Here is a 26,016-nt window from a genome sequence, read left to right on the forward strand (position 1 = left end):
GCCAGCAGTTCAAGACATGCCTGGACAACATGGTAAAACCCTATCTCTACTAAAAATACAAAAAAATTAGCTGGGCATGGTGGCAGGTGCTTGTAATCCTGGGAGTCTGAGGCGGGAGAATCCCTTGAACCTGGGAGGCAGAGGTTGCAGTAAGCTGAGTTTGCACCATTGCACTCTAGCCTGGGCAACAAGAGCAAAACTTCATCTCAAAACAAAACAAAACAACAAAAAAAAAACCACTTAGAAGAAACATAGGCATACATATTCATAACCTAGTGTGAGGCAAAGATGTCTTAGCTACAACATCAAGAGCATAATAATAAAATTAAAAATTAGGTGAATTGAACTTTATCAAAATTAAAAATATTTGTTCTGCAAATGACACCAACAGTCCGTGGATTAGGAAGCATTTTCAAATCACATATCTAAGGGGGAATTGTAGCCAATGGATAGATAGAACTCTTACTACCCAAAAATGTAACTCAAAAAATTAATCGAAATAAATAATTTAAACATATACATCTCTTAAAATGTATATGAATAGCCAGTAAGCACATGAAAAACTGTTCAATGTGATTATCTGATAAATGCAAATAAAAACAATAAGACTTCACATAAGCTAAGATGGCTATAACAATAAAATGATAGGCAAATAATGGCAAATAACAAGGTTGTAAAGAAACTGATACCTTCCTATGTTACCAATGAAAATGTAAAATGGTGCAGCTATCTTGAAGAAGAGTTCACCAGTTTCTCCAAATATGAAACATAGAGTTGCCATATGATCCAGGAATTCCACTTCTAGGTATATATCAAAGAGAACTGAAAACAGATGTTCACACAGAAGCTTTTATGTGAATGAGCATAGCAGCTTTTTTCATAATAGCTAAAATATAGAAACAACCTTAATATCCATTAACTAATGGATGGATAAACAAAATGTGGCATATCCATACAATAGAGTATTATTTAGCAATAAGAAATGAAGTAACGATATATACTATGAAACAGATGAACTTTAAAACATGAATGTGAAAGAGACTACCCACATTAAACCATATATAGGATGATTTAATTTATGTGGAATGTCAAGAACTGGGTCAATCATGGATGAACCTGGAAACCATCATTCTCAGCAAACTGACACAAGAGCAGAAAATCAAACACCGCATGTTCTCACTCATAAGTGGGTGTTGAACAATGAGAACACATGGACACAGGGAGGGGAGCACTACACACTGGGGTCTGTTGGGGGGGAAATAGGGGAGGGACAGTGGAAGGTGGGGAGCCGGAGAGAGATAGCATGGGGAGAAATGCCAGATATAGGTGATGGGGAAGAAGGCAGCAAATCACACTGCCACGTGTGTACCTATGCAACAATCTTGCATGTTCTTCACATGTACCCCAGAACTAAAATGCAATAAAATAAAATAAATTTTTTTTAAAAAAGACAGAAATTAGATTGGTGTCTGCTGGGGGTCAGGAGAAGGGATAAAGAGGGGACAAATGAGTGATTACTCATAGGTACAGGGCTTCTTTCGTGGATGATGAAAATGTTCTGGAATTATATAATGATGATGATTTCATAATCTCGTGGATGTATATAAAAACACTAAATTATACATGTTAAAATGGTGAAGTTTTTGGTACCTGAATTAAATCTCAATAAAGCCGTTTTTAAAATAGCTTCTATGTCCCCTAATCCTAGCACTTTAAGAGACTCAGCACAACTGCTTGGGTTTTCTTTATTTTCTTTACCAGACTTCGGCACAGTTATTACAAACAATGCTCATTGATTCCAGTGTTCGGACCCAGCATAGGATAAGTAGATTAAGGTAAGTGAATTGCTATCTGTACTACTGTATCTTTAAAATTCATTTACCAATTCTCCCAAGCCACAAAATTTATTCTGGATTTGAGTTTTTATGTGACCATGTGGACAGAATGTCATGAGTGATGAAGATTCCTGGTTTTGTAATTTTCCTAGAAGAAAAGACTTCTGCTGAGAGACACATCTGTACTTGAATTCAAAATAATACTTCAATTCTCTAAATCTGCGGGAGTTTCAAGAATCTCACTTATGCTCACCTTTCAAGATGTATTTCCCTACTGTGTTGCTCTCATGCCCTTCCAAGTTAGATGTTTTTTGGGGGAATTGTTTTCTTTGTGGCTTGCAGTAAATGCACAAAGGCCAACAAACTTTGTGGTTTTTTATAGATATCCAATATAAAGACAGTGTAAAGAAAGTTTATTCTGATACTTTTTATTCATTGATAATATTAGGTAATTTGTTTGTTGTTTTATGTTGTATGCCTAGTTGAAAGTAATAAAACGTAGTTTGGGGAAAGTCTTTTCTGACATGGGTATAATTTTTTTTCCCCTAGAATAAGCATACAGTTTGAAGTGATGCAGACTGAATTTGAATGCCACTGAATTGCCACTATATAAGTCACTGAGTGACCTTGAGCAAGTTACTTAACTACTTTGAGCCTGTCACCTTAACTGTGAAAGAGAAAAATAATAGAAATAACTACCACATTTGGTTTCTATGATTAGGACATAAGATAAGGGATGCAAAGTTGTTACATAAAAAAGAAAAAACGTTCTACAAATATGAGTGTTATTTCCTGGTGTACACGTTTTTAAAAAGTTACCAAGTAGCCATATGTCTTTGTTGAGTATACAACTCAAGTGATCTCCTTCAAAATGAGCAGGGAATCTATTGTTGGAAAGCCCTGGCAGGCACAAACTATAGAGTTTATATTTTACTTGGAATCAGAGTTCTGTTTTAGGAGTGTGGTGTCATTTTTTTTCTTTGTAAATGATAAGCAATTCATATGTTAGTTTATACAAATAAACTATGCCTACTTATTGGGTATATACAAGATCCATAATATTGTGGCTCTTACTATTATTGCCCAATGGGCTAATATTCACTTTTCAAAACTTATTACTCATCTAGTTTAGCAGCTTGGGATTTTAAAGCTAATCTATTTTATATGAATGTCTTAACCTTCAATCCCATTTAAAAAAACAAATCAGTAAATTAGATGGTTAAGCTTTTAGACTTGCATCCTCTTTAAAATAAAGCTTTACAGCAAATGCATTTTTTTTAACAAATGTCTTAAAAAATGAGATTACAGAGGATGCATTATCTAAACGGTTCTGTAACGAACTTGCCCTTGAAATAATTGGAATATGAATTGAATCCTCTGGATAGCAATTCCTGGACACAGCTGTTCATTGTCTTTTGGGTCTTGGTGCATCTCAGCCTTTACTGAACACAACTTTGTGTCAAACACTGGGCTAGGAGTGCTAGGTGTGATGTTTGAGGCAGCAGTGGAATTTTTCTTAGGATTTAGTAGAACCAGTTGTTGTTGTTGTTTTGGTGGTGGTGGTGTTTTCGAATATAGCTAGCTACATTTTGATGACATTCAGTCTGCTCACATCTGTATTAGTGGTAATATTAACTTCTATTTCACTAGGATGGCTCTTATGAATATTAAATTAAAATGTGTGAAGTGCTTTCTACACAGTTATTTAAGTAGGATAATATCCTGATGGGATACACACACACACACACATGCAACATATCATGTTATAAAGATCCTAGAATGAATATCTCAGTAGCAGAAGTTCTGTTTCTCAGAACTGCTTTTGCAAAAGGATATTTTTTGTTGGAATCCTGCTATTTAATTTATCTAATTAAATTTTCTAAATAGAGCTTATTAAATATTTGCTGTTTATTACAGAACATTTAAAAATATAGAAAACAAAATGACCTACAAAATCCTCTGCCTTCCAGTACCGTCATTCCCAGTTGATTACTGCTAGCATTTTAATGACTTTTTTTTTTTTTTTTTTTTTTTTTTTTTCCTGCTAGGTCTCCTTGATGAGTTTCACCCGAGGAAAAGGATTCCTTCAGGTGTGTGGACTTGAGCCACTAGGTCCAACCACATTGGCAGCTGCTGGTACAAACAGAGTGAAATCAGAGGAAGATCAGAAAGCTTCAAAACCTAGAGCGGCAGATGTCTTAACGGTCCCGAAACGTTCTTTGGTTCTTTGCAGTCGACGACATTCATGGGTTAAGAAGCTTGCAATGCCATGACGGGCTGAGAGTGCATTTCTGGACGCTGCTTACTCCGGCTTCCTTCCATCTGTGTCAGGCAGATCATTATGCAGTTCTAATTAGAACAACGTTCTAAGCACTCTCTCCAGGGCGACGTTCTTCCAAACCCCGTTTAAGCGGACGAGAGACACCTGCCCAGGACCCTCCGCGTCTGTAAGTCTCTCCCAGTGAATTGGGTCTCATCTCCTGCAGAGTACGCAAGTTCAATTACCGGCAGATTAGGTTTCTGCTCCCCGCGCCCCGCCCCTCGCCATCCCGTGGAGCCGCGGGAATAAATGAGCTTCTGGCCGGCGCTCGCGCGAGCGGCCGGAGCGCAGCCCGGTGACTAGAGCGCGCGGGGCGATCGCGAGGCCCCCCCTCCCTCTCCCCGCGCCGCCTCCAGCGCGAGTGACAGCGCGCCCTCCGGGCTCCGGAGCGGCAGCGCCGAGCAATCCCGGGCAGGGCTCGCCTCGCCGGTGACATCACTCCTGAAGATATTCCTCGCTCCCAGCGCCTGTCTTCACCAGGCGTCCGTCCGTGGGTCCGTCTCCGCCTTTCCGCCGCCGAAGAGGGCGCCTCGCGGGCTGGGAACAGAGCCGGGTACCGAGGAGCCACAGGATCCCCAGGAGAGAGAGCGAAGGCAGCGAGGGAAGGAGGACCCCGGCAGGCAGCAGCATGAAATTCAGCCCCGCGCACTACCTGCTGCCTCTCCTGCCTGCGCTGGTCCTCAGCACCAGGTGAGTCCAGGGGCGCTGCGCGGGGCGAGGTTGGTTTACTGTGGGTCACCAGCGGGGGTCAAGGCACTTCAGCTGTTTGCATCTCCCGCCTTAGCAAGAGGGACGCTGTAAGGCTTGGACTGTGAAATCCTTCAGAGAGAGCAGAGCCCTTTTCTAGTTATCCCAGCCCCCTGGAGAAAGTCTTAGGATTGCTCTCAGAAAGGGGATCAAGAGCTTCCTCTTCAGACGGAAAGAAAAGACATTTTTCCCTCAGGTCCTATTAGTAGCCAACAGATAACACGCGGCAAGAGAACAAAATAAAGAACGGAAATAGACAAGGAGGGAACTGACGCTAGGCATTGGAGTTGTCTGAATAGCCATAGAGCTGGTCCCTTCCCCCAGGTGTGCTTGATTTAAGGAAGAGGGAAACAGAGGAAACAGATTAATCCTGGAAGATGCTAAGACTTGTACAAAAGTTCCTAGACTCCTGAAATGGCCTGTTTCAACGTCTTGGATAGGCTTAGTGATAGGCGTTTTCTTCTGTCTTGTGAACAGGTCTAATTAAAGAGCACAGAAGGCGATTAAAAGTTAGAAGACACTCTCAGAGTGCTGATGCAGAGACCCCAGTCAGAAACAATTAAGTACTGTACTCCATCACTGGCCATGGATGGGACTTTAAGCCCCATTACAGAGGAGCTATTTTTAGTGGAGATTTAAAATGCAGAGATTGAGGAGAGTTTTGTGACTCCCCACTGTTGATCAAGTCCCAAAGTTGTGATGGTTTTCCTTTCTTCTTCCACAAGCACAGTACAAAGGTGGACTGTTTAGTTGCCCAGGACTGAGTCTTTATTCTGCATGCCCTTAGCATCATATTGGCAGCAACCTCTTTCCCTTGGCTACTGTAAAATAAAATAACCCACACAGGATGAAGACCCTTTCAAATCTACATGAATAGAAACGTTATTAGATTGTGCATCTGATGGCTAATAAAGTGGAGATAATAGGGTTGTTTCTAATTCTGAAATTGAACAGGGTGAAGAAAACTCACTGTCTTAAAAATCAAGGCTGTAAAATTCTTGATTCCATTTCTAATCTACTTACACACCTTCTTTCTGGCCTATGTAACCAAACTTTCCTTTTAGTGTACGGACTATTTCATTTACCTTCAATAATTGATAAATTTAGTCTTTCCTTGTGAACAAAGCCTAGGTGACTTTGCCAGTTTAAAATGAAATGTGAGTTCGATTCTTCATTTTGTCTAAGGTTTGCTTGTCACTTCCACTCATAAAATGTAGATGGTTTTAAAGAAAACCAGTTTGCTTCCCAGTATTATGATTAGTTGCTCTAAATACAGAGCCTATTTTAATATTTGTAGTTAGCTCTCAACAGTTCAATACAAATTATGCATCACAGTTATTCTTTAAATTCTTACCATTCACTCTCGTGTTGTGATTTAGTCTTCTAGAGAAAGGAAATTTTCTAACTTTGGACACTTAAGTAGATGTCAGTCAACACATATGCACAAAATAGTAAATATTTAAACAATAGAAATCCAGCCCACAGTGATTTTAGACTGTGACTATCTCTAGAATTCCAAAAGTACATTTGCTTTTTAAAGATATTATAATTTAATTGAATGAAAAAGCTATATAGTCTCTAGCTTCCAAACTTTTAATGTTTATTATCTAATACAGGGTCAAAGAGCCATTATCTTTTCCTTTCATGAAAGTGTTGATTTTGATAGGGATACATTTCTTTAAACATAGTAAACACACTTATTACCACAAAAACTGGAATAGCCATCTAGTTCACTTTAGCTCTGAAACTTCTGCAATGCTGATTGTATGTGAAAACTATGACTGGGTCATTAAATTTTACCAGAAGAAAATGCTGGGCTTGAAAAAAATGAAATGTTCATAATAAATAGCATCTATTATTAGTGTGATTACTATGTAGCAATTCATTTTACTGGATACCCAGAATACCCTGTGATGTCGATAAAATATGAAAATGAATGTGGCACTATCAGTGTCATTTTGCAAGAAGAGAACATGTTTTAAAGATCTCCAACAGAAGGCCATTGGCTGTACAATAGTTAGCAGTTCTTATAGGCACATGGTTATTGTGCGGATTACAACCTAAACTGAGCAGCTTTGAAAGGACACTTGCGTTAGTAGGGATGAGCTTATTGTCCTGCTGGGAAAAGCTGACTGGCTCAGCCATGGCCACCTGTGACATTGGGCTTTCTCGCCAAAGACTTTGTTAACTTAGTTTCTTAGTCAGTGGTCCTGTAAGTGAAGCAAATGGTATTTCACACATTTATTTCACATGCTGGATTCATTAGCAGAGGGTGCTAATTGCTAGTTTTTCTATAACCTTTGAGTAACGTCACCTGTCTTTTATTGTCAAACTCTTTCCAAAGTGTAGGGAACTTGGAGAGGAGACTCTTAATGCAAAAAGGTATTTGCTTCCTCATCTCTTTCTCTGAGTGCAGTGCCTTAATACTTTGCTATTTTCTTTCCAATAGGTCTGAAGTTCAGTTTATTTTAAAGTTATCTGTTCACTGAAACAAATGCTGAAGGTGAAAAGGTAGTCTTTTGACTGTGTTGTGAACAGGTTTAATGGTATCTATCCCACAGCGACAATCCTGCCTTTTAAATAGAAATTTTGAATAGAAAACAATGCTGCCTTTTAAATAGCTCTCTCTCTGTTTGCTCCTCCTCCTCCTCACCTTTTCTGAAGCAACTTTAGATGCTGAAGCACAAAATCCCGTAATTTCATCACAGTGAACATCAATGGCCCCCAATCAGAGTTAATTTATTTGTCCTGAAAGAAAGCGAAATGTTCACTTTACACAAAAGCCAAGCATTTTTCTGTTTTACTGGTAAACCCCATAGAGTTTTAGAAAAAAAAAAAAAATGAAGAAAAAGACCTGTTTCATTTCCTGGCACATGGTCTCTCCTGTTTAGAAAGTGCATATAAATTACAAAAAAATCAAGTTAATGATATGAATGATGTAACTAATACAGAAACTCATTTAAACTGCACACAAATAAATGTGGTCAAAGAAAGCAAACATGTTGGTTTAATAGCTTTGGAGTAAAATGACTGTACTTTTAAAATAGCCTTGTTGTATGGTATTAAATTGCTATTCCAGGGTAGCCAGTAATTCACTTCAGAAAGTGTAGGTATTGAAAGTAATGGTAGGGTGAAAAATTCTTTAGAAGTTCTTGGTGAAAAGGGACCCATGGAGTGCTGGAGAAGGCTTGTTCTTTAGTCTGCTGAACCTCTGTTCCTTTATGCTGTGGTTATACTCTTGATGCCTTTGGATCGTTAACTTTTAAATGACTTAATAGGGAGAGAGACATGGCAGGGAGGAGTGAAGGTCTACTGACTTCTGGTGGTTTTCCATGAAGCAAGAACTTTGAGCAGATGGTCGGTCGGTTATAGTCCTCCCAATAGGAGTCACCTTAGAGGTCTTTCCTGGACCCTCTGATCAGCAGTTGTACCACATGTTTGTTTTGGAATCTATTTTTAGGCGATACTATATATCGAGGATGCCCCAGGCTATTTGTTCTGTGAATTAAACTAACCTCAAGATCAACATAATTTGGAGAATAAAGGACAAGAATCGAAATAAACACGACGAGTACACACAACAAATATTTTTACCCAAATAAATCTGATGCAAGAAGCAGTCTTACCTTAACTCTCCTGAAATATTTTGAGGCAATATGGGTTTCCTAAGTCCTGTGCACAGTGTGTGCCACACATGACATTTTACAGGACCCTACCTACATTCCTTTATTTGTGATTAGAAACTGTACCTTCTGTGTAAATGAGTTAGAGGAATGGCTTTCTTAAGAAGATATCAACACACAAATATTTTGACTTCTCAAATTTCAGTTTCAGATCTTAGTCACCAATTTCCAATAGCAGTTTTTAAAATGACTTATTTGGTGATTATCGTTGTGGATTAAATTTTCTCTGTGATTAATGAGAGGGACACCTCAAATATTTGATTTGTCTGTACAGTTGTCCTTAACCAAACTGCATGTAATTAAAAGGAAGAACTTGACCTTCTAACCAGAAAGCAAAAATCACTGAAACCACTGAGGAATGCATAGTTCTAATGGAATAATGTTTTCTCGTGTGCGTTATGAGAAACTAAGTGTGTGGCTGTTTCTCAGTGACTTCTAGAAGATTTGCTAAAATCTCTTTAACAAATGGTGCTAAATCATTTAAGTAACCTGATTAAATAGATACTGTTTAAAATTATGGTTCCGTTTCTGAGAAATCCAAAAAATTCTCTGAGCCTGTCTTCATCCCTGTAGACATGTCTTTGATGTTTCATTATTATGCATTAAGAATGTGCCTGCTATCAGTCAGTTGTTGCATGAATTATCAGGGCAATAAAACAATACATTAAATATATCCATCATCTAGTCATATATACAAATAACTATATATAAAGCAAAATTTGGTAAATAACAACAAAATCTTACACAAATTTCTAAGTCCGAATGAAGGAAAGAGTGAATAATGCCAGTTAAGGAGTATCAGAGGCAACTTTACTTTCCAAGGACATTGAGAAGAAAAATGTTGTGTAATCAACCTCAGTATCTTGCAACACTTACTGTATGTTGTTAGGTAAACTTCTTATCCTCTCTATCCAATTTTCTGATGTAGAAAACAGACCTTTTCATAACACCTGCTTGAGAAGGTAACAGCCTTCAATTGCAAGGACTGAATGAGTTCCACTATAGGAAGGGTTTAGCATATTCCCTGGAACACAGTAAGGACTCAACAGAGTACTGTACAGTTATTATGGTACTATTAACATTACTTTTATAAAATCTTTGTGTTTGATTTGGATATAGCAGAAAAAATGATAAGAAATAGATACAAATCGATTAGGTGACATGAAATTAACAAGAAGCACAGTATCATCCAAAAGAAAAAGAGGATTGGTAGAGAAGAGAGGAAGCTGGAGGTGTAATGAGGGTTAATCAGTTATTAGGCTAGTTCTTCTCCACAGTGTTTCTGGCAAAGATGGTGCTGTGCACTTCTGTGAGCGTTATGAAAATTGGGAATATTTAATTTAATGACTTAGAATGAGATTTAACCTAAAAGTGTATATTTGTTCATTTGTATACCTAATTAAAATGTAATTGCTATAAATTTAGAAACCAAAAGTTATACGTGTCAATGAATAAAAGTAGATGTTTTCAAGCTACATAGGTATGGTAGATTTGAAAGTTTTTATGACTTTGTTTTCTAATTGTTCATTGATTTCATCATCTACCAGCAAGATACAAATGTTTAGAAAAAGAAATAAAAGATAGTATTGACTTTTTTTTCTACTATGAAGAACACATTAAGAATCATTGATACAGGTGAAGCCCAACTATTATCGTCTGAAAAATGACGATATGAAAGGGAACTTAAACTGTCAGATTTTAAATAGCCTTAGTGGTTGTCGAGTATCAACTAGTTTATACATACATTATCATAAACTTTTCACAGTTATGCAATAAAATCTGACTATTACATGAAAGATATATTTCTCTTTATTTTGCTGTAGATTACTGTGTGAATGTGAATGTGTTAACAATGGCATCTATCAACTGAGTGGATCATAGAAAATGGTGTAATTTACCGCTAAGAGTAGATAAAAGGTACAGATCACGTCAAGCTTACATCAGAGAAAGTTCAAATATTTACTAAGACTTGTAAGAACTTTGCTTCATGAGTAAAGAAGACACAAGGTGAAGGTCAACAAAATAACAGTGTGCTCTGAGGATTCTTTCATAAACCCTAGAAGACATGATTATACTGTAGGTAGTGATTGCATTGCAATTATGTCTCAATTGTTTGATGTTGCTTTCCAGTGTTTTAATCTCTTTAAGTGTACTTTAAAAAGCCTACTGTTGGGAAACATACTGTGAACACAAGATTGTGTTCTAGTCCAAAGCCCTGTGATTTAGAATTGAGAAAACTGAAACCCAGGCTGACCGAGACTTGCCCAAGGCTATAAAGGGAAACAAATTAGAACCCAGAACTTTCCACTCTACTCTTTCTATTCTGTTATGTAAATGCTTTCCATGACATAGCTCTTCTGTAATTAAGCAACATGTGACTAGTTGGTACCTATGAAGCATCCAGAACTATTCTATTTATTATGCAGTATAAAGTAAACTTTAAAACAAATTATCTAACCACATATAATCACCATAGAACAACAGGCCATAGACAAAGGGAGTTACAGTAACAAGAAGTTGAACATCCTGTTTTCAGTAGATTTTTTAAGAATGAGCTGGCCTAAATAAGATTCTAGGTCATTTGCAAAACTCAAAGCAGAGTCATTAATGAGTTCTCATCATTGCACACAGTTTACCTCCCAAAAGATACATCTGTAATGGTTCCTGTTGATCTTTCAGTTCTATTGTAAGGTGATATTTTTTGTGCCTTTGAGATCTTTCCATTGAAAGTATTTCCTGTAACTATGGTTCTCAGACATTTGCTCATATAATTCTCACTTGCTAAAGCTATGCTGAAACTGTGGTATTTCTCAATGGGCGGCATGCTAACTATCTTGCAAAGATGTGTTCCTAAATATGTTCATATCCAGCTTTACTAGAAAATGACATTACATTTTCTTTTGTTTACATTTCTCTACGCTTTCATCATAGCTTATCTGATAATGATATAGTTATAGCTATATAAATAACATTTTTAGGTTCAGATGATTGTAGATTATTCTACCTGCACATTTAATAAGCTCTTTGTCTTTCCAAAGGTTCTTTAACCATTCTGAAACATTAAGTTAATTAATGAAAATTAATTTCTCATCTATGAAAAGTAAAATGATAATATCTAGTATTTAGGGCCAAATACTTACGACTTTTCATAGTTCTGGTCAAGTACAGCCAAAATTATAAAATTATAATTTCTTTTCTATTAAGATTCTCCTGGGTTCAGGGCAAGTAGGGAACTAACCCAATGTATGGCTTTCATGAAGGTGTGAAACATTACCTGTTTGTGTGACAGAATGCATTTTAGAGAGTAACTGAAGCATTTGGCATCTCATCTTCAGTTTCCTCTTTTTACTTGTTTGTTTAGAAAAGAAATCAGACTAAAAATGTGCAGTGACTCACTGCCTTCCAAACTAGTTGTCAGAGCTTAGTTAAGGTATTTGTAAGGGCTAATGCCCTTTCTGGGACATTCATCTCATGTCCCATGTGGAAGATGTGACGACTTCTGACTTCCTCCTACCTGTTTTTTAGAGCGTTATGATGGTTTTTGCCCTTCATATTCTGATTCAAAACATACTCTACCATCTAGAATCACTTACTCAGTGAGTGCTGATAAATGGAGTTGAGGAGTGTAGCGGAGGAATGGAGATGATAAGAGGTGATTGTCATGTTGCATGAGGTTAAATCCAAAAAATGTGAGCTCAGACGGAGACTTTGAATCACTTACTTATTGTATGAATTTAGAAATGTTGATGAATATCTCTGAGCCATATTTAACAGTGCCTCTCTCACAGATGTCAAGAGGATTGAATCAGCTAATGTATAAAGACTAGTATCCAGCACAGAGAAACACAGCTCACTATACTGCTGTTTTTATATTATCTAATTAAAATTTTACCCTGCCAGATTGTATATGTATTTCAGCAAGAGAGATCATTGCGAAAAATCTTATGCTGGCTTTTTTGTAAGGCAAGTTAGAATTGTCAATGAAGAGATCGTGGAACTCATTCCTATCCTACCTTATTACAGACAGAAAAAAATGAATGAAATGGTATTTTTCCTTTAAGAACATGCAGATGATTTGAGTCCAATGTGGAAGCCAAGTCTCTGTTATCTTAACCAATTCCAGTTGGGAGCACTAATTTAAATACCTGTAACATTTTTAAGAAAAAAAAAAAAAAAAAAAAGGAAAATCAATATTACCTGACCTGGTTTCTATCTGATGCCTGGAGCTTCAAATTATGTTGCTAATATGGTTAAATATTAAATATAGTTATAAGATAATTATTATAATTATATTTCCCATAATATATTATTTTAAAGAGGGGTCATTATACAAGTTTACCTACAGGTGGCAGAACTAAATGTGTAAATCTTAAAGCTAGGGCAGCATAATATTAACAAGCCAATTGACAAGGTGAAGATCCTGGATTTGTAAAATTAAGTAATCCTACAATGCAGTAAGCGTGGTCATGAACTGCAAATAATGGTCCAGAAGAGGTGCTAGGATAGTAGAAGGAAAGGAGACACTTAGCACACTTGAGCTATTGGTATGTAATGTGCATGGAAAGAGACTGAAAGAGTGGAAGGAAAAGCCCCAGCCACTAGCCTTCCTGCTTTTTCTTTATATATAACATTCTCTTTTCTAACATTTGCAGTCATTTATTGCTGGTCTTTTCAGTAAACTAAGCGTTGGGCAGAAAATGTGGGGGAAGTCTCTGAATTATAAAAGAAACAAGAAAATGCATGAAAATTAGAATAACATCTTAGGAAGACACAGCTATGAGCTGAAGAATCTTTATATTGTTGGAAGCATGTAGCTTTTTCCTTCAGATGCCACAGAGAAAAATGTGAACTCCTTCTACATGGAAGTTTACATTTAAAAAGTGAGGGGAAATTTTTCTTTTCCTGACATTTTAGAAAGACATTGAAGTATATCAAATCAGTTGTGTGTGTTCTATATATATATCTTTATTTCAGTTGGTCATTTTATAGAATTATTAACCTATAGGTTAGACCAAGAATTCTGAGAACTTATCATATCTCTAGAAGGCTGGCTATTTACTCTTTGTCACCTAATCCTTGCTTATGATAACACATTATATTCATACATGTTTCATCACTAGGGAGACCTGAGTTTTGCCCTTATTAAATGACTATCCCATATTCCCCCAGCTAGAAACTGGTTAGATCCTAGGTCATTATTCTGAGAATGGCTTTATGAATGAAACTATAGGGCTGCCTATATAGAATCTAATCTCTGTAAATGTACAGTGAAGGAAAGTAATAATCAGTACTACAAAAAAGAATGCAGAAGCTAAATCATACTGGCAAATGACTGCATGTTTTCAACATGTGAGACAGAGTAAATTAAAAATATTCTTCAACTAAATCAGTTAAAATATTCATTAGTTTGAAGACCAAAAGCCTTTATTATAAATACAAAAGTTTGCCAGATAATTTCATCATTTATATATAGAAAACATAAACGTTCTCAATTTAGAGTTTCTCCAAGTATGCTCCTCATTCTAACTGAATGAGAATTATCTGTGTTGCTCCCTATAAAGACAGGTTTCAGTTCCTAACCTAGACATTCAATTTTCACTTTTATATGTAACTTGGGTGCTTCTTATGTATATGAGAGCTAAGAAACCACAGCTCTAGTATTTCAGAACTATAAAGTCTAGTATACTTAGATCTCGTTGCCATTTACTCAACATGCAAATTATAGCTGAAGTCAGAAGAATGGGAAGATATTGATGTTTTGGCCAAAATCACACCAGGTTTTACATGTATATAAATACATTTAGTAAATGAGGATCTCATTGTGCAGCAGGCTGCATTTATCAGTCAACTTAAAGGAAGATAATTCTCTGCCTCACATGCCTTTCTTTTAAAGGATGAAAAAATGCTCAAATAAAGTAAATTATGTAAAATATTTTACATGGATTTATCAGGGGCCATAATGGATTTAGAAAATATGTGATAAAGGGTGAAATGTCTGAGATTTTTTGAAAAGAATTAAAACTTTATCTCCCTCCCTAGCTTTCATCATTACAAATTACATAATAAAGAGGCAAATAAATAAATAAATAAGACCTACACACAAAGCCATTTAAATGCTTGTTCTAGTCTACTTGGGGCAGGAAATCTGAATTTCCAAAATGAGAAGTACTATTTACCTGATAAAAATGAAAGTTTTGATCATCTTCTCCCTACTCCCCATAAATGGTGGTTGGTTTTGTGTGATGTTAAACAATTTTGTTTTGAAGTAATGTGTGGATTAAACAGAATGTGCAACTATGCCAGTCATATTGCCTTAGTGCCTAACCTCTGTATCATCAATTAATTTTCCTAGAGTAAAAAAGACTCATAATATAAATAATAATATACTTATAATAATATAAATGAATAATACTTAGCAGTCATAGAATACCGTCAACCAGGTTAAACCTTACAATAAGCTTTGAAATGATTACTGATGTTGCCCTAATTTTATAGATGTAGAAATTAAGGCACATGGAATTATATTACCTGGGCAACATTATAACTAGTAAGCAGTGGAGTCTAAATTCAAAGGCCGAGTGGCACTGGGATATGCATTCTTAATCACTATACTACAGTGCCTACTAGACTGTAAAGTGAAGCACTGGAACGGCCTTACATTTTTATATTGGCTCCCTTTATGGGCTCTAGTTGCATTCCCTCCCACAAATAAATAAGTAGCTGAAATTTTATATACAGTTAAGGAAGGCAAAATGCTACTTTTTCTCAGGAAAGCTCACAACTGAAGATGACAGATCTTTTCTTTCAAGTTCTAGCTAAAATATTTATTTTATTTTGTTTTGTTATAAAAGAAAAGTAATCATATATTAGCATAGTAATATTTTTATGTGTGGAGGTTGTTTTTTAAAAATACCAATGAACTACAGTTTTCTACTGCCTAGCTCCAGATGTCTTCTAAGTGTTAATTGTGGCACTTAGGAACGAGTGTGTAGAATCAGGCTGATCTGTGTTCTAACTATAGGTTGGTATCTTCTACTTGTGTGATTCCAGGTAGCCTTCTTAACTGCTCAGAATGATAATTGAATTTTTAAAAATAATTTATAATAGCTAAAGGTTACTGCTTGTTTTCTCTGTGTAAGAATTGTACTACAAATTTGTCTAAGGTTACTTTAATGCTTTTCAGTACCTTATTTCCAAAGTGCTTGCTTTACAGAATGAGACATTAAGGATTACACAAGTTGATGTACCTAACATCACAAAATCAAAAAGGGATAGAGATGAGACTTGAACCTATGACTTAATAGGCATAAGACTCAGGATTCTAATTCAATGTCAGACTCCTGAGACAATAAAAATTAGCAATAAAATTGTTGATGGCCAGGTATTTGGGAAGTAACTCAGAAACCAAGGAGCTGTTGGGATTACATGTAGACTTGTGGGAAAAAGAACTTATTACACACACAATATGTGTGGTGAGTGAGGGTTCAGTACATGGTAGATTATTGCGCCATTTGAATGCTGACTCTCAAGACCTTTCATGTAATAGACAGTATCACCTTTTGTTTTCTAGATGTGAAAAGCAACAAACTCAACATTCACATTTAGTATGTCTTGAGAGCCTTACCATGTAACAATAATGGCTAGATCTTTCTTAGGAAGTCGTTTGGCTAGAACTGTTCTTCCACGGGTAATCAGATGACACTGTGAAGTATGGTACAGTCATAACTGTTCTAGAATTAACTAATTCATAGAATGATACATTTTCCTCAAAATTTGTATCTAAACAAAGGTATATAATATATGCATATTATATTAGGCATATATGTACTACATGATATATAGTATGTGTAATATATAGTATATGTTGTATATTCTATATATTATATAGTATATTATGTAGTGTACATAGTATATATGTAATATGTATGTATCTATTATGTAGTATATGTTATATGCATATTTTGATAAAGATTTAAATATATTACTCATAGACATCATGCATTTTTCTACTTATCCTTGAAAATAGGCTTATATGTAACATATAAAATATGTTATATATGCATATATTATATGGTATATATTATATGCATATTTTAATAAATATTTTTAAATAGATACCTTGCATTTTTCTATTTCTCCTTGAAAATAGGCTTATATATAACATATATAATATATATTTCATGGTATATACACAATTATGTAGTATATATTATATGCATGTTTTTATAAATATTTTAAATATATTATTCATAAAAATCTTGCATTTTTCTGAGTACTTATTCCTGAGAGTAGGCTTATTTGGCAACACACTACCATTAGCTTGATTCCAGTAATCCCTATGGTGTTTCTTCTATGTCTACCTTTCTCTCCAAGGAGCATTAGACTTGCAAATTCAATTATGTATACATTTCCCCATATTGTCTTTTACTCAAGTGACATAACATTAAATGGATTCACAAAGACGGCCCTGACAGGTAGTGGGCAATGTGTGAGGGAGACATAATACCTGGCATTTTTATAGTATTTTAATTTTGATTGTTATACATGCTCATACCTCCACACAGCATCTTATGTAGCAATGTGTAATAAACTCATTTTATAGAGGAAGATAATTTTAGTAATGGCAACCAGATAGCTTAAACCCAGGGCTCTGAATTCCACATTCACAACACCAAAGTTGCTTGGGAACCTTAAAAGTTGGGGGTCAAAGGAGGTAGAGTTGCTGGATGGCTAGCTCTTATGCCTTAAAGAAAAGGAAAGAGCTGAGTGTAGTGATGATTTTAACTGTGATGCTACCCATTTTCATATTTGGAAGATGAAGCAACAGCTACCAGCCTGGCAGGACTAAAGAAGATGGTGCCTATGCAATATTTGGCATGTTTTACCATACTGGCTTTGGTTCTGTATTGGTTTGGGTGCATTTCATAAGTCATGTGAGTACCTACCTGTAAACCTTGCCACCTTAATCAGTTGAGATTCAGGATTTTCCGCCATGCATCAGAAAATCCCAAATTACAATGCTTTAAAAAATGTGAATTTATTTCACTCACACCTAAGATATATAACAGGTAGGAAATCCAGGGCTGGCTGGTTCTCCATGGTCAGCAAGTAGGCAAACAGAGCTGCATTATAACTTTCATGGCCTTCAGCTACTTTAAACTTTATCAACCCTTACTCTATTAAATACATATACATTTATCACATCTATATTATATAACATATTGTTTTGAAACTGTGCTGATATAAAGATTAAAATATTAATACTACATATATACTTCAAGCTAAAATTCATTTTTTAAAATTCTACTTTTAAAACAAATTTTAAAATATTTGTGTGCCAAAAAAAAAAGGTTGGGATCCACTAGCCATTGACACTGTGCCTGCTGTGCCAAGTGGATAAGTTAGCCATGTCAGCAAGGACTCCAGCGCCTTCCAGCTTGTTGCTCTGTTCAGGATTTTGCGCTCAGGATCCAAGGTGGACACTAGAGCTCAAATCATCCTTCTAAATAGCAGCATGGAGGAAGGACACACCGCTTTCTTTTTATGACAATTCCCCATTTGCTAGTCTTAGCAGAGTAGCTATTCCCATGTAAAAGGGAACCTGGGACTGGTAGCCTTCTTACCTGTGCCATATATTCAGGTAGGAATATATTGGAAGCTGTCATATTATCTATGCCTTCCCTTCTGACTATTTATTTAATTCTTTGCTATGTAAATTGCTTCAATTGCTCCAAAAGAAGTTTTCTTTTTGGGTTCAGTAAGCCCTTATTTAATGTCATTCATAGGTTTTTGGAAACTGCAACTTATGTGAAATGATGTGTAGCAGGTTGTCTTCAAAGTTCTTTCCGACGTTGATGAGAAAAAAAATCGTTTTGTTTTACATGACAGCTTACTGTATAGTGATGTGAAAGCTGGTGTCTGCCACTAGAATTTTTTAAATTAATTTTAAAATTTTTTAAAAAATTAATGACAAGTGTTTTGGAATGGAATCATTATTTTAGCTTACAGGTATGGTAAAAGTTTACATCAGTTGGATATTGGCTAGGGACAAAACTAGGGAATATGCCTAAAAATAAGGAGTATTTACAAGTAATAATCTTTATGTGAGTAGATATTTATCAATGATAATATGAGTAAAAGGTTAAATGTTGAACTTAAGACATGCTTTCTGAAGGGACTACTTTAAAGGCAAAGTTCATTTGTATTTTATGATTTATATTGTGGTTTAGACATAATAAATATTTATGTGCTTAAATATTTACTAAGTGATTAAATCATGCCTTTTGCTTTGTTCTTTCTTGAATTTTTTTTGATGAGTGGAAAGAGAATACTTAAATAATATAGATGATTTTTAAAAATTTAAGTAAACTATACTAAGTCTTAGCAAAGTGTGTCTATTATTTACGCTAACCTCAAAAAATCACACTGTGGTAATGTCCACTAGTATGCACATATATTTATGTTTGGATCTTATATTACCAGAGATTGACGTTTTCCACAATTTCCTTCCTTGGAAGAAGACATCTGTTAGGGGGATGGTGAATAAAGAAAGTTGAAGGAATTTCTCTGTATACTTTTGTCCAACCAGGAGAGGAATGCCATGATTATAATGACAAGAGTGATTAATAGATTCCGTATATTAGGCTGACGAGGGTAAGAAGTGAAACGAAGATGGTGCAGGAGGCAAAGGAAAAGGTGAAGGGGCTGAAGAATGTGGTGACGGACACAGGCTGAAAAAACAGATAGTGGCGGTGGTAGAATATTGCTAGTATAAATCTTAAGGACCATTTTAGAATTTTAAAATTTCAGATCTCAGTGAGCCTTTATTACCACTCCAGGCCTTCATTTTTTATAAATTGAGGCTCATAGATGTTAAATAACTTGTTAAAGTGATACAAATAATTAATAGTACAACCGAGACAAGGAAAATAGGCAAATAAAATAATACATGACATATTTTATTGCTGAAGCAGCATCAGTCTTTCATAAAAATTGAGAGAACTTTGTCATAATCATGAGGTTACCTAACTATGTAAAGCTTTTTGGAAAAATTACAAATGAATAATTATGATGGTTTTCATTTCAAATGTCTAAATCATGCTTAATGCAAATTTAAATGTTAAAAGAGCGACTTTACATTGTTATTCAATCCCTTTCTAACACTAAACACAAAGTTCAACATTACTTTTTGTATATTAAATATAGCTTGGCTTGTTGAAATAGGTCTTTTAATTCCTGAATTTAATGGTTTTTTAGATGACATAGTTTTACTTTATCAGTCTCTGTTTTTTAATTACTATTATTTTAAGAAAATAGATGGTATTGATATTTTGCCACTTAAGATATTAATATTCTTTCAAATCATGGAAACAAGCTAATATCATAAATTTTTCCTAAAATTAAAATAATTAAAATTGTATTTGCTGACATGAGAAATAGCTAAAAATACAGTCCGCCTAGCCTGCTTTTGGATTCACAAAAGATTTGATCATATCTCAGCCAAAAACATCTGTATTTGAAAGAAAAGCTATAGAGTCATATGATGGTTAGCCTTCATTCTTTAGAAGTCATTGGTAAGGTTTTATTTCATTTTTATAATCAATGTAACGAGAATAATATAGATGAGATTTGTTCTGGGATAATGACCGTATCTTAAACTATTTTCAGATATTATAAAAACATTAAAATATCAATAGCCACTTTAAAATTGTATTGCTGTTTAGACTGTCTGTAAATAATTAAAAGGGTAAAGATGATTCTTTTTGAATATTCTTAGGATCTATATAATACATGATTCATATGGTTTTTCCTGTGGCTACTTTTTGACTGTCAGTGTTTATAGCTACAGTAAGTTGCAGGGCCATGCTTTGGGCACTGTACTCTGATTCTAAAGCCTGGGGTGTACCATGGAAGATCAGTCAACAAATTCCATTAATACGAAGCAAACACTAAACCCTGGTAGAAATGAATAAATTACTCTTTTGGGAGATAACCACCTTTTGTCTCCCTCTGACCTTTCAGAGGCTGAATGCAGACAACGATTATCTCAAAGAGGTGAGGAAAAGTTGATAGACTGGGAAGTAAGAGTTGCCAAATAGAATACTAAGTAGAGGACCATATAAGCACGAAACTGATTTAATGTTTTGAAGTGTCCAAGTGCAGTTAGAGCATTCTGCAAGCATAGTTTTGATTCCCTGGCTTTGTTTTATAAGAAGAAGCTGATCAGGCTGGGAACACAAGCAGACCTTTGGAAAATAAAATGTTTTAAAGATGAGTGGTACCCAAACAGTGCCCATAAACAGAAGCATGTGGCATACCCCTGGCAATGAATAAGGAGCTGTGGAAGAAGAGTCTAGATTGGTGGGAGAGAAATCGTCCACTGAATGCAGAGAGTGACTGTTGTTTTTTTTTTCTTGGAATAAGAAAATTCAAGACAAAGTGGCAGAGAGAAAAAGAGAGAGAGAAATAGATGGTGATGATCAGTCTTTGGTTCCTTATTCATGGTGAAACTGAGAGCATTGTAACATAAGAATGGTTTCAGAATAAGTAATTTGCTTCACAACTCAGTGACCCTGACAAATAATCTGTAGCCACATCCCAGGGCCGCTGAGAAGGAGAGGATCCCTGAGGGATTACATCACAGAATGAGGAAGGTATATTACAGTATTAAGAGAAAACACATAATAAGATCTTGCCTCTCCTTCTGTCAAGCCCACTGGTCAATGGGATGATTATAAATTTCACTTTGTGGGGAATTGCAGGGTACCATTTTCATACAGAATCAACTAAATGTATGTTTGTTGTTTATGTAAAGAAACTTTATTAACATAAATTCATTAATGTATTATTATTTTTTCCTTTTGGTATTTCCAAGCGTAAGGAAAGGAGGTTATGACAATACAGCAATAAGATTACCTGAATGTGTTTATTAGTGCAAGTTTTAAAAGAATTCTTCCCATTGGTGTTGAAGAAAGAAATATAGTAAGAGTTAGTCCTTCAGGTGAGGTCTGTTCTATGAAAGTAGTCTAGCTCAAGGACAGCTAAATTCACAAAACTGCTGGTTGGTCCAGGATCAATCCCTTTAGGGTAGGTGACTTATTGCGTGACTTTAGATCAGATGTCCTAAAGAGGAGAGTAAATGAATTATTGTTAGTAAGAGCAAAGGCTGTGGTGAACAATCATTGTCATTAAAACTTCCACTGGTTTGGGCTCTTAGTGTTTACAGGTGAAGAACGCTGGAAGGTCTATTATTCACCATTTCCCTGATATCAGGGCAGAGATTAGAACCAGAAAGTTTGTAATAACTTCTTGGAAATTAACCAAGTCCTCTGTTGTATGAGTTCTACATTCACCTAGAATGTTATTTTTATATGATTATATAATACCGTGCCTAGCATTGGAGAGGAACAAGGAGGGAAGTGGTATTTTAGGGAGACTACACATTCTCTGTAACTTATTCTCTTCCTACAGAAGTTTAGTCTCCTGAGCTGAAAGACCCCTGTTTGTAAATGACACTTTTTACAACCAGTAAGAGGGATAACTGGGCAACTGGTTGGTTTAGAGCAATTAAGGGTATATAAATTAATTAATATTCACTAAGAACTTGAAATATATCAAGGAACATACCACAAAGTAATGTTAAGTGCTTGGGAGCCCAGATGCATAAAAAATATATATCCTTCATAGAAGTAGAGGGAGACAAAAGGTGCAAAGAGCAAAGTTTCCCAACTCTGGGAATAGCTGTGTAAAGTGTCACAGAATTCGTGATTTTCATATGGGCTTCAAGACTTAGAAGTTTTTAGCCAAAAATTTTTGCTTGAGAAAACAAATTCAAGGAAAAGAATAGCAATATGAAAGGTGCTAAAATAAAATAATAATAATGACAGAACTAATTATAGGCTCCTCAGTAGTTAAGAAGTACGGACATATATGTAAAAACAGCAGGCTCTGTGCCTCAGAGTGCGTTTACCTCTGTGGTATACCCTGTGCTCCAGAGCTCCCCTAGGGACCAGGTAAAGTTATTCTTCTGCTGGGACCACTTCCTTGCTGAATTTTTATCCTATCATGTGTTTTTCTCACTTTATTATGAAAGTTCTCATTTATCCCTGATAAATCAACTTTCCAAGGAGGCCCCAGTTATGTTCTGCTTCTGTGAGAACTGACCTGAGACAAAGACTGATTGATCTGGATTTGAATCCCAGTCTTGCACATCACTAGTTATGTGATCTTGTATGGGCTGCTAAAAATGTCTTATGGTAGATATCATTTTTTTCCATTTAATTGGGAAAATAACCAATGGTGAAGTCCTGTTTTGAAGATTAACCGATTACACACTTTAAAGACCTGACACTTACACTTGATTAATATGTGCTACTTTTCTTTAACATTCAATTATGGAAATGAATGTAAAACCTAAAATTATTTGCATGTCATTTGAGTAGGTCTTACATCAGTATGAATTTCTATGACCACTTGCCAATCTGAAATAATTGAAATATCAGAATCCCGTTTTTAGGCGTTTATTCCAGTAAAAATACAGAGGCTCCAGAGAAATGGGATTAGTGTTTCAAAGTTAAGAGTTAAGGTTGTGCTTACATAGGAAGAAAACAAAGAAATATAACAGGATTACAATTATTTTCTACACAAGGCTGATTTATGAGTTACAACAATTTAATTAAAGTTTGATTTCTTTTTTCATGTGGCTTCTTTACAATTTAAAAGAATATATTTAACATTGCATCTTAAAACAAAATGCCAGCATGAAGTTTGTGTGTGAGAAAGGTAACGGAAATTAATCTAAAATGAAGATCAACAGTGAAGAGGGAAGAGGTCTTTCCTGGTGCTTTTTAGTCATTTGCAATAATTTACAAAACAATGTAGGTAAGGAGGAAGGCAAATCTATAATCAGAGAAACAAAAAATACAGCTTCCTAGGTAACAGCTATCTGTTTATGTGACCTATGTCCCATAATCACATTCCCTTAAGGCTAGAAAATTTAGTTTCAACAGCTTAGTGAGTTACTTATTTTTACATACTAAAAGAATAAACTCTGTGATACAATCTATGTGCCATGTTCTCTGGAAGGCTTTATTTCTTATTACCATCTATGCCATTTTTGTCTTTTAACCTTTTCCTAATATAAAATGCAAATATTTTTAATCATATTTTTTGTGTTCTAAGTTGAGACATGTACATGAAATTTTATTTGAAATCTTAATTGAAGCATGTATAAGATAATCTGATCTTATCTGAAACATGTATAAGATAATCTTTATTACTAAAGTTAAGAACATTGTAGGTACATATTACATTTTATGTAAATGTTATGTTTTAAACATTTTCTATTTATTTTCTACTTATTTTTTCTCTAATGACTCCAAAAACATTTATCACTTCAATGAGGGCATCAGTCATATCACTGATTATGGTAAGTTGTGAAGCCAATATCCATAATTTTCTTTCTTAAAAATTCATTTCAGAAGATTAAATTTATCAGTCTAAAATGTTAAATGAGAGTTTAATCTCGACTTATTAAAAAATGACTTTATTTTTCTTCCAATGATTACTTTTATATTGTGTCTGAAGAAAGAAAAATCCTTTCATGTTTCTAATGTTTATGGTGTATAAGAGGCTCTTCTTAATTAAGGATAATTCCTGTCTTTTTATCACTGAGAAAACAATTTTCCTCCCACAATATAACAATTTTTTTCATCATTTGGTTTTTAAAATGACATATTCCAGGGATTGATTATTGGATGTTTACCTAACACTATCCATTAGGGCAGAAAATGAAATGGAAAAGTAGGAAAAATTATTTTTGAGATGGAGGGGCTAAAAGGCCTACAATTTATTAGCCTTTATTAATGAATAAAATAATGCCGAATTCATGCAAATAAATAGACAGTCATTATCTGTTAGATAGTACCTTGTTTAATTAAGTTAGAAAATTTAGATAAATGAGATAATTTAACTTATTTAAAGCTTAGCTAAGTTAAGAGGCTTACTTCATCTAATCCATGAGTTAATGGTCAAATCAGAATTTAAACTCAGAACTGCCTGAATCTAATATCTAGGTTATTATCACTTTAGCCATGTTTGTTAAAGATCTTTGATTTTTTTTAAAAAAAATCTGATATTCCTGTTTTCCCCTTGTAATATTCTGTATTTACAATCTGGGCTAACAAGATAACTAGCTACCCAAAGGTGTATTATCTTTTCTATAAATGTTAAATGAGAAATCTTTCCCTCCTTCTTAAAACACATGTAAAAAAAATTCTTAAAAAGTATTGAAGAGTGTAGTTACTGAGTTTCCTTACTTTTTAGAATGTTAAGATGATGACTGAAATATCAGAAGATAATAGTGGGGTTTTGTTTTTTGTTTGTTTGTTTGTTTGTTTGTTTTGAGAGGTAGTTTTCCTCTTGTTGCCCAGGCAGGAGTGCGATGGAGCAATCTCAGCTCATTGCAATCTCCACTTCCTGGGTTCAAGCTATTCTTATGCCTCAGCCTCCCAAGTAGCTGGGATTACAGGCATGTGCCACCATGCCTGGCTAATTTTGTATTTTTAGTAGACATGGGGTTTCTCCATGTTGGTCAGGCTGGTCTCAAACTCCTGACCTTAGGTGATCCACCTGCATTGGCTTTCCAAAGTGCCGGGATTACACGTGTGAGCCACCTCGCCCAGCAAGGTAGTGGGTTTCTATGCATATTTATTAGTGTTGTTTTCTTCTTGGTCTTTTCACTGTTCATGCCTAGTTGTTAGTCAATAAACAGAACATGAGTTTGTGACCAAAGTTCTCTGAAAAAGAATTTGGAAGAAAGAGACTTTATTCTAGTGAACAGTTTGCAAACTGGGAAGACCGCATTTAAAAAAGGGGCATTCCAGAGAACAGAGAGAGGTTTTAGCTTTTATAGAGAAAGTTTCCATTCAAGTTCCCAGTCAAGTCTATTTACATAAATGATGGATTCAGACTTGCTTGGTTCTGATTGATTGACATAGCCAAGTTCTGATCATTTTGATGTAGATCATGGTATATTCATTGGATCAGGTGACGTGAGCAAGGATAGACAGTCAGCTATGGAAGTCCCAAGTTAAGTAGACATGTGGGTTTTCTGGAACTAAGTACATGTGTAAGCTCCAGGTAGCAAATAGCCTTTTGGCTTTATTCTGACTCAGGTTGTTTACAGTTTTATTTACCAGTTTGCTCTCACAGTCATACCATTCTCTTTATATTGTGACTACAAAACTTATTTTATATTCTGACTTCAGATCATTAGGATTATATGTAAGGACTGCTAACAGTACCCCTCAAACACTACTTGATCTAGAATTAGTCTTGAGCTTTGGAGAGTACTGTACTTGAATTGAGAATACAGCAGGGCATCTGGAACTAGATGAAAGGAATTAGATGTAGTTTTAGGGAGAAAGAAAAA

At 35.2% G+C, this 26,016-nt stretch overlaps 1 protein-coding gene across 3 annotated transcripts in view; it reads left to right on the top strand.

Annotated features, from left to right (window-relative positions):
- Positions 1–4,481: 4,481 nt before the first annotated feature.
- The window catches only part of LUZP2 (leucine zipper protein 2), a 584,575-nt gene continuing 563,040 nt past the window's right edge, over positions 4,482–26,016 (top strand). For 2 of the 3 annotated variants that reach the window (XM_010330380.3, XM_074401250.1), the window contains exon 1: positions 4,685–4,845. In XM_010330380.3, coding sequence (XP_010328682.1) covers positions 4,784–4,845 — 62 coding nt within the window. In that variant the 5' untranslated portion in view covers positions 4,685–4,783. Of the gene's footprint in view, positions 4,846–26,016 lie in introns of all 3 variants that reach the window. The other variant, XM_074401251.1, reaches the window with a different exon arrangement.

The sequence above is a fragment of the Saimiri boliviensis genome, chromosome 6 (assembly GCF_048565385.1).
Source record: "Saimiri boliviensis isolate mSaiBol1 chromosome 6, mSaiBol1.pri, whole genome shotgun sequence".
Classification (NCBI taxonomy): domain Eukaryota; kingdom Metazoa; phylum Chordata; class Mammalia; order Primates; family Cebidae; genus Saimiri; species Saimiri boliviensis.